Source organism: Macrobrachium rosenbergii, chromosome 27, assembly GCF_040412425.1.
Source record: "Macrobrachium rosenbergii isolate ZJJX-2024 chromosome 27, ASM4041242v1, whole genome shotgun sequence".
Lineage (NCBI taxonomy): Eukaryota > Metazoa > Arthropoda > Malacostraca > Decapoda > Palaemonidae > Macrobrachium > Macrobrachium rosenbergii.
This window is the reverse complement of record NC_089767.1, coordinates 32213165-32223628: the sequence shown is the minus strand read 5'-3', so window position 1 is coordinate 32223628 and position 10464 is coordinate 32213165. Positions and strand designations below refer to the sequence as shown.

Here is a 10464-nt window from a genome sequence, read left to right as displayed (position 1 = left end):
TAGATCTGTATCAGTAATGAGAAGTTTTGGACACAGTACTTGTTACTGCTGTATTTGCTGATTAACCACAATACTAGGCCTATGTTACACTTTCATATTCTTGTAAAAGTTGCATTTCATAATAAAAACTGTAAATGAAATAAAAAACAATAATAATGCTAATCTATTACTGTACAGAGCTACCAACAACTCTTAATGTCCATCTACAAAACAAACTATATAAATATTACTTCTAACTACAGAAGCCTATCAATTTTTGAGAAAAATGAAAATAACCTGGATACTGAAATGCCAATAAGAGGAACTACTTGTTAAAACAACAATTCTGCCGGTTAAAGCTGAAAGCTTCTCCAATCATTAGTTAATAAGTTTAGCATTTTGAACCAGACCACTGAGCTAATCAGTCATTAAGTACAGAAGTATGAGGACACTGAAACTAAACAGAAGAGCCACTGTATATAGCCTATCTCGAAAGGCATGTATGTGCATGAAAGACCCTTGATACACTTCAGACCCCATTCTTGCATACCACATCCTAATTGCAATTCAGGGAACTGAGATGAAACTGGAGGTTTGCTAATGTTTAACGTTTGCTTTAAAGCACCTTTATTATTCCAAGAGAATTTTAAAGAAGCTATACTAATGTCCTACAGATTTAAAGACAGAACATGACCTAGTTGGGTACTCTACCAATTTTCAGCATAACAAAAATGCACCAATTTATACACAACATAATGACCTAGTTGGCTACAAAACACTTTCTGCCAACTTCCACTGGTAAAAAAAAGATACTCTGCACAAGAGCAAACGAAAACACAAATTACAAATTTTTTTTTATAAAATAACCTTGTTTGGAAACAAGCTGACAAAACCATGTATAACGGCATATACAACTGATCACACAGGCATTTATGACAAAGGATATAAAACAAAAAGTTCTTCTGATGAAAACCTCTATCAATTAATCAACCTTTTAACATTCTGCTTTCAAAGTACACAACCATAGTCTCCGTAAGAAGTTGCACTTAGCGTGAACAAGAGGAAATTACAGTCTCTTATTATTAAAAAATTCTTCAAAAATGCTGTTCTATTTGCCTTCATACACTTTTTACGGCTGGGTAAAAGGAATGTGTAAATGAAGTAACATTACTTCTACTTGTATGATGTTGATCACAGCACTGATTATCAATTTGAAGTCTTATAAGTGGACAAAACAAGAGTGAACATTCAGAAGAAACATTACTACTGGTTTCAAGAGATACTACAACCACTGTAATGATGTAAAAAGATTTACACTGATACTATACAGTACTGGAACAGGCCAGTTACAAACAAAATACATATACATACACTGTAATCCAAGTCAAGCATTACAAAGGTCTAAAATTGTCTAGGATGAACTGTCCAAAATGAATAATAAAAAACTATTCCCTGTAGTTGTATAAGTTCATAATGACAGGAAACTGAACTAACTACAGAATCTGATATACTAAAACTTGTAAAATATTTATATACCACCAGCTGTTCCTGAATTTTGATACAGCAACACCTCAACTTAATGGATCCCAACCTAAAGGGGCTTGTGTACTGATCAGTGACATCATAACTTAATTTTTAGCCTGGGTGCCATTTTAGATGTCATATATCTTTAAGCAACCCTCTTAAATTGAATGTTAAGTGTAAAGTACAATTTAGTTTAGGTTAGGAAATATGTGGAATTGCTGTCATCTGTAAGATATCTAGAAAATAATGAAGTACAGGCTATGATACAGGGTCTTTGTTACTTATTGGACTGTTACCTGTTACTTATCAGAAAGCCAGACCCTCAAACCATCTTTAAGTTGAAGAGTTACTGTACCTCAAAAAATTTCAAAAATATGTTTCTTTAAATAATAAAATAAAACAGAAGGTTTTAAGGTGCCATGACTTATCTCCTCGTATCATAGTGTAACTACTACTCGTCTTTGACTTAAGCTATCAAGCTAAGCTCTATAATGTTGGCCTGAAGATGTTTTCAAATGGTTTACCCAGACAATTCAAAGGTCAAACTATATTTAACAGTGAATCTACAACCAGCATGATACATGTTAATTTACAAATATGTTACACATGGAACAAAGTCTCTGAAATATAAAAAATGTACAAAAACAAAATGATTACTGTACGTCAAGATTACTAATGGCATAGGCTTCGTCATACAATCGTTCGTACTGGATTTGTGCGCTACTGAGTAATATAAGATACAGTAAATATACAAACTAGGCTACCTGGCAAGATCTAAAGCTTGAAAATATCATCTGAAGTATTCAAAATATACATACTGTATATATATACAAGTATGCCTTCACCGAGACATTGTGGAACTTGAGTGGGTCTACAGTATACTATAACTAACCTAAAGAATGTACTCTGACATAAGTTGACCTAACTGAAACTTCATCTGTAAATGATGCACGGCATACTGGTGGTCCAGCACGAACGTTTACCGTCCCCCAGTGACGAAAGCTTCTAAAATTCCAGAATCTACAATCAATTTTGTATGCTTAAACAGAACATTTGTGTGAATGAACAAGTTCATAGCAACTGCCTCACTTTCCACTAGTGTGAACAGGAAAACCATTACTTAATATTGGAGACTTGCACAATACATAAAGACAAAATTGTGGATATGAAGTATACTACATAGTATGAGCAAAAAACATAAGACCAGCAAATCAAACACTGGAGATAAAAGAACTTGGGTATAAAAAATGCAGCAGAGCTTAATGAATATAGTATCACTTGAAAACTGGAGCTTCATGCTATCTCTAAAATCCAACAGTATAAAAGATACCTACAGTACTTCAGCATATATCCAGGTTAAAAATGTATAGACTATTATCAAAAAACGGAATATAATCTCCGAGGAAAGTACAGCAGTAGACAGTGTCTGTTATGGAAAGCCCAAATGCTTTGCTGTCGTACATAAGCACGAATATGAGACCTATGGTTTATTTTAATGCAGAATTTACAACAGCATAAATGAAAGGTATAATAGATACTTACTAGCACTCAAGAAAAATCACCGATACAATGAAAATTTAAACTGAAAATCCAACAATTGAAAGGTTTACTTATGAAAACTGCTCTTAAACCTTCCAGTCTTTTAATCTGACATTTAAACTTTTTGCAAAAACTTTCTTTTCTCTTCCTTCCAAACTGACAGAATCACTGTTTTGTACTTACTGTGCTACCCCCAAAAGAATATGATTATTATCACAGATAATGCTGACCCAATATTATGACAGGTGCCTAATAGTGTTCAAGTCTATCCCTACATGGGCAGAGTCTATTCAGTCAAGGTACAACACTAAGAAGATGAGAGTTGGCTACACAATGAAGATGTAAGACAACCTCTTTCGGAAAATAAATGGTACCTTTGGTGTCGAACAACCAACAAACTACTGAATTCATTTCCTATTTTGCAAAATGACAATTCATACCTCTCCTAATGTTGTGACAATGTTGGGTCATCCAAAGACTTATAATAATACCCATAAAACAGCATCTCCTCCTTTCCCATTTGGGGTTATTATAGTCTGTACAATTACACTGGGAAAATGAAATACAAAAAATACAGTACCAAATACAACAACAGCTGTTTCCTGCAGTTTAATCCTTGCTCAGGGCAACTACTGCGCAATACAAGCTCCTTCTCGTCAGAAAAACTAGACACTGTACATGAAATTACAAAAATAAAACAGCCATTTATAATAATGACTTGTTTTTTTAATTTCATGCCAGAACAAATCTAGTACTTTACTTTTCCAGTTTTGTTATTAAAATTATCTCTTCCTTCTAATTCACCTTTTGACTGTAAGTCCAGATTACCTCTTCACATTCACCTTTTCACTGTAAAAGTCAAAGTTCAACTTTCACATACAGCTGCAACACAAGGTATCTGCGTACACATGCCTTTACCAGTCCAAGTTCACTTTTAATAATGTTAAAACTTCCTTACTGCTCTTAAAGTGGAAATTATAACATGGAAAGCTTTTTTTATACAAAAAATAAAGTAAATACAAGTATCAGAAATTCACCAATATTTTTCCATTGACTACAGCCCTTTTACATAATTTACATGTTATTTCAAAAAACTACACAGTTCTGTTTATGAAAAAATAGACTACCTTATCAATACTGTACAAAAAGCATACCACATCCATCCGGTGGTAATAAAACTCTTACACTTAAATACAACTTTTTTGTTTTTTAAATCACGCTAAACTAATTACTCCAACAAATAATTACACCATCTCTCTCAACTTATAAACTCGTTTACGGCTTCTGAAGCTTATAAAGATACGTAGAATAAGATCAGGTAAAAATCTCCTACTGCTGTAATAAGATAAGTCTGAAAAGTGACGACCTCAGTCCTTTGTCTCCTCCTAAAAAAATATGGAACCCTGTCCTGAACCCTTCCCCTCTTGCTTCCCAAACCTTGTCATTTCAAAAGGTGAAAGTTTGATGCTAACTTGACAAAAATAACCATTAGCATCTGTTTTTTTATTATCATTATATTAAACTGCAACAAACCACTCAGCCACTTGGTTCACATTCGTACATCTTCTAGGCCTAGCCCAAAGAGTTTCTTTTATATAGTCTTATATCCACGTACACTTCACACACATAACCCAGCCACTGAGGGGCCATGCCAGCCCATCTAAGTGCTACAGTCAGGAGGAGCATCTGTCAATAAAAAATTATCCAAAACCATTTACGAAAAGAACCTTGAAACCACAAGGAGGCGGCTCATTAAAAACAGAGACCCTGACTACAGATTAAGCTGAGAAGAAGATATAGTGTACATATATATGCTCACATATACAGCATATATCACATAGATACATATCTTCATTTTATCTACAACTATATAGCTAAAAAAAGGTTATTTAACAGTTCTCACATTCTTAGCAAACTTGGTAACTGAATCAACTGAAAATGTTGAAGATTCTGACAAAATTTCCTAACACAAATTTCTCCCAATATTTGTCATTTGATTGAAATTAAGGAAACAAGGATTATCATACAGTGCAGTACTGTTAATTCAATAAGTACTGTCAAGACTAAATTTTCTTCTCTACATTCAAAGAAATGGGTCATACTGATTGTTCACTGAAATACATCCATAGGTCAAATGAATATATGACTAATCTGTTTGATGTAATCACAAATTACTCGGCTTTATGCCCACTGTGTTTTGTCATCATTTCCTATAATCCTATATGGGTAAGGATGCAGCATTTATAATAGTCCCATATACTGTAATCTATGAGATCGTCCATGAACAGTTAACGTAAAGACAACAGCTGAAAGGAATTTTTAAAGTAGCTGCCATAGTTATTAAAGCACCAACTATGCCAATGCTTTGCACTTTTATTTTTACACTTTTGCTATTGTATGTCTCTGTTCACTGGATATAACCTGTCCAGTAATTTAAGACTTAAAGCTCAGATACAGACATTTCCAGGACCTATGGATAAAAAATGAAATTAACTTCATATCAGTGCTCCAATGAATGCACTGAATGATTAAAGCATAGAAAAAACTATTTTGTAATCATATTACACTTCCAGCAGCTCACAATCAACTTCTCGTTAAGGTTACTTTGGTTGAAATGAATTCACTTCCTCAAAAGATTATTTATGTCACCCCTAGGACCCTAGCAGACATATCAATCTTTTGCTGATAAACACAGCTGATGTTTTACATATGTTAATACTAATTAGTGCCATTGCTTCCAATTTGTTTGTGATCCACAAGTAGTTAAATCACCTTGCAAAATTGGAACACAGCTGAAATCAATTCCATTACAACCAACCTATCTGGATACAAGTGAAATTTAAAACAAGAGATTTAGGAGGCCACAAACCTCTACCAAGATCGAGCAATCTATCCCCCAAAGAGGTCATCTCTTCCAAAAAGTTGCTGTCCTATCTCTTCCAAAATTTAATTACTTGTTAGTCACAAAGCTTACCTTATTTAACTTCCTTGATAGAGGTAATAATTCAGATCTGACCTATTTCTTTTGCAGAGTCCCATAATCTCCAACTGAAAAAAATATACTGTCTTGCTGTTTAACAAAAAAAAATTTCCTATTTAAAAAATGGATTAAAATTACATGAAAGAATTAAAAAAAAAAACTAAAAGGATTCTTCTGTAGTATAATTAGACCACCAGATCAAATCATAATCATATACTGTACTAAAAAAAAAAAAAAGATATTCTGCCTTTTGTTGCTGAAAAAAAAATTTCTATTTTATCAAATGGATTAACATTACATTAACAAGCATAAAAAAAACTAAAAGGAACTTTCTTTAATAAACATGACCATCAGATCAAAATGTATCTTGCTGAGTGAACTTTCATACAAATAGGGTTGGTTGCTGTGATCTACATTTTGAACATGAACAAAAGTCATCTATTTCATTTCCCGAAAGGTTCACTGCACTGCCTTCATGTAATATTTGAGAAAATACAAAATTTATAAAAATCATCCATGCTGCTGGTTCAAAATTTTTACAAACAAATGCCCATCCTTGCTTGTTCGCCGTAAGCGTTTGCATAAACAAAATGAACCAAACTGATATTTCATAAAAATCTTGGGACACTGGTTGTACCTTATATAGCCAACGTAACTAAACTAAACATTTCTGGATAACAATATACACAATAGGATTTTGTAAGCCCCTTTCAAGCACACATAACCACAAAAAAAAAAATTGTACCTGAGCTATATATAGTACCTTATCACACATTATCTTACAAACTCAAAAGACACTCATTTTGCAATTCCATCATTCAACCAAGATTGAAAATAACTTAAAACATAGTGATTCGCACTTCTACGGGAGAAAAACAGACACCCAACCATTTTATTACCTTCTGGGAAAGGAAGCCAAGCCTCTTTCAAAATCTGAACAGGTGCGAGACCTCTCTTTCCCCAAAACAAACCACCTGTTTTGTGGCAGTGATATTGTTAAGACAGCATCTGGTGCTGCATTTCTTTGGTCATGGAAGAAATACCTTGCTATTTAGCGATGTACTCAACACTACAGGATGGGAGAAGGATGAGAGGACATACAGAGATGCCGAGGACGGCATTTGTATTGGTGTGGATGAAAGTGCACTTTAATCAATATTCTTTGCACTAAGTCACCGAACTCTGTCCATCACTTCCCGAGTCCTTTTTTCAACTTTCACATGGGGGATCCCTCCATGAGAACATGCATTAACACTAGTACCGTATTCATATAGACAAATACATTAACCTTCTTAATGTACTCATGTAAACAAATACTTGTACTTTACATAATTCATGATAATAAGTAATCATCCATTACTTACAAAAGAATGTTTGAGGAAAGTATGTATCTTCTACATACATGTAAACCCTGACAAAAGTCGATTTTGTTCTCGTGCAATACTTCCACCTCCGAACTTATCACTGTCCACAAGTCACTTCCGAGTCACGTAGGGAAACTGAGAGGAGGACAGACAGACAGAAGACAGCCTGCGTACGAGGTCAAGTCAAGATCATCCGTGTATTCTACCCACAGTTGCCTACCTTTTGTCTTACAGCAGTAGGAGGAGGGGAGTTGAGCGATTGAATAAGACCATTTATCACAATGATGACACTTAATGCATACGGATGAAGGACTCCAGATGCGTCGGAACTTCTCCGCTGTAGGGGATCCTGTACTGTTGGATGACTCGCGCTGCCAGACACTTCAGGGTGGTGTAGTTCAGTATGTTTATGTGGCACTTTGAGTTCTGCCGCAGGAAGGTGCTGGGCCGTTCCCCGAGGGAGGTCACTTGGTCGACGTGAGCTCCTGCCTCCAGTAGGACTTCGACGATCTGGAAGAAAGCATCGAGTCAGTTTGGGCAATTAGGTGATTCTGTACATTGTTGAATAATAATAATAATAATACACAGGTAATACTTTATGCATAAAGTAAATTAATTGTATATCATTAACAGTAACAACAAAAATAATATCAATAATAATAAATGATAAAAAATAATAATGATGATGATGATGATACACTGCTCAACAGACAAGTCTATATACAGTATAGTGGCTGATTCTCCATCTATCAGCAGCACTAATATGCAGTAAATGTGCCCTACTGTAGAACTTCTCAGTTCTAGAAGTCCTTTATTCCTCACACCGTTGGACTGTGGAACAGTTTCCCCTGAGGATGTCGTGCAATTGGAACTTCAAAAATTCAATCGAGACACAATGCATTACTATCCAAATAGTACTATCCTTGCATTTTAAAACAGTTTTACCTATTTATTAATTCATTAATTTTTCCTTTTTTAATAAGTGGTATCTCTTCTTTCTGTATTTCCCTTTACCTTCTTCTCTTACTACTTCTTAATGAACACCATATTCTTTGGAAGCTTGAATTTCAAGTCAATGGCCCATGTGGGCTTGTTCCATATGAACAGGATTTATCTTCTGAATAATAATAATAATAATAATAATAATAATAATAATAATAATAATAATATAAATACAGCATATACATTCTACAATACTGTTTAAAGACAGCTCATCAAATTCACATAGGCTGCAACTGGTATTCATAAAATTATTAAAACTTTGCTTATTGTATATGATTCTACTATGTTACCAAGTCTTTACAATACACAACTTCTGTGATGTTAAGCCTACAATCTTTCATATGTGCAGACAAACTAATGGGCATATCTACTCTAACATTTGTAGTGATATAAAGAAAAATTAAATAGGGAAGCATAAGAGAGAAAGAATAAAGACAGGAGAGACAGACAGAGAAAGAATAAAGAGAGAAAGATAGAAAGAATAAAGAGAGAGAGAGAGAGAGAGAGAGAGAGAGAGAGAGAGAGAGAGAGAGAGAGAGAGAGAGAGAGAGAGAGAGAACAATTAAGCCTTGGTTCTTATGCATTGCGAGGCTAGAAATGTCAAGTAAGCTAAAAAGCAGGAAACCGTCTTATACGCACTCAAAACAGTGAGCGAGTGTATTGTGCCCAGGGCCATAAAACCGATCGTAAAATCTGGAACCTGTGCCCTCGCGATTCAGCTGACCAAGGATTACTTAGCACCTCGTCAGAAGTTAACACTCCAGCCATATCTATAATCCCGCCTTCAATAGGAGGCGTTCACATGAATTTCCATGAAAAGGGGCTGGAGACAGTGAAGTAGTTCACCATTTTTCCAATCAGACATTCTAGGGAGGTGCTAGTAACACCCCCTCCTGAGGTCATTTCCAATCAAATCCTCTAAGGAGAGATTTTAACAACACCCACAACTGTCCTTCCCAATCAAGCTGTTCGAGGGGAGGCCTTACAGATAAAATCTTCCAATGAGGGACTTCAAGGGAGGAGATGGAAGATAACAAGAACAACCACGGGTTCCAGAGCAGAACGAAGCCAGAGAAGAATCATTCAAGTCACTAGTCACCAATACAAGAAGACGCAGTTCTTCCCCTTGCTTCCATGGTCCCAACCAGACTCTGACCACGGGCTATTTAACCAGACATAAACTGAACTTTGACTAGCAAGAGTGGTTTCAAGATAGTAAACTGTAACCGTAATTGTACTTGTGTATGTGTTTAACTTTCATCATTAAAGTAAGAAGCTACCCATTTTGTCTCCATTACGCCTTTCTGAGAGATATAATTACATTTATTTCCCTTTGAAATAACAAACTCGTAAGCTGCTGGCTACTGGAGGAGACGCTGTGGACAATTACTTTGCCGACTTAGCAGAAAGACGCAGGTAAGAAGGGAACAATAATACGTCACACAAGTTATGAAAATAAACTTGTGCACGACACATTATTTCAATGTATTTTTATTCAATTAAGTTTTGTAGTTAATTTTTAAAGATTTATTTTTAAATTTTTCCCTAAAGTACAAACACACTAATGGAAATATCTATTCTAACATTATTTCAATGTATTTTTATAAAATAAACTTGCAGTTGTTCATTTTTAAAGATTGTTTTTTATTTCTCCCTAAAAGTTCTTACTCATAAATTTGATATGATCCCCCCAAAAAAACTTTTCCTATAATAGACTAACTATCAAGACCACATTCTCATGTTTTGCAAAATTTTTTTTTTTTATTCAATAATTCTCCAATTCAACATCCCAACATATGCAGCTTTTATCTCCTATTCATAAGTTACTGCAGTATACCTTCAAAGACATTTCCTGCTGATTCTGACTACACACACGCACACACACTATCCTCTAGTTAAAACCATAAATGATGAATGATGATGATGATTATTATTATTCAGCTGAACCCCTATTCATAAGGAACAAGCCCATCAAAGGGGGCCATTAACTTAAAAGTCAAGCTTCCAAAGAATACATATGTTCATTTGAAAGAAGTAACAGAAGGTAACAAGAAATACAGAAAGAAGAGATCAATT

General features: G+C 34.7%; 1 protein-coding gene across 3 annotated transcripts in view; it reads right to left on the bottom strand.

The window, feature by feature from the left end:
- Positions 1–4990: 4990 nt before the first annotated feature.
- m-cup (mann-cup) overlaps positions 4991–10464 on the bottom strand; it is an 80465-nt gene continuing 74991 nt past the window's right edge. For 2 of the 3 annotated variants that reach the window (XM_067129301.1, XM_067129300.1), the window contains one exon: positions 4991–7896. In XM_067129301.1, coding sequence (XP_066985402.1) covers positions 7678–7896 — 219 coding nt within the window. In that variant the 3' untranslated portion in view covers positions 4991–7677. The remainder of the gene's footprint in view (positions 7897–10464) is intronic. The other variant, XR_010857496.1, reaches the window with a different exon arrangement.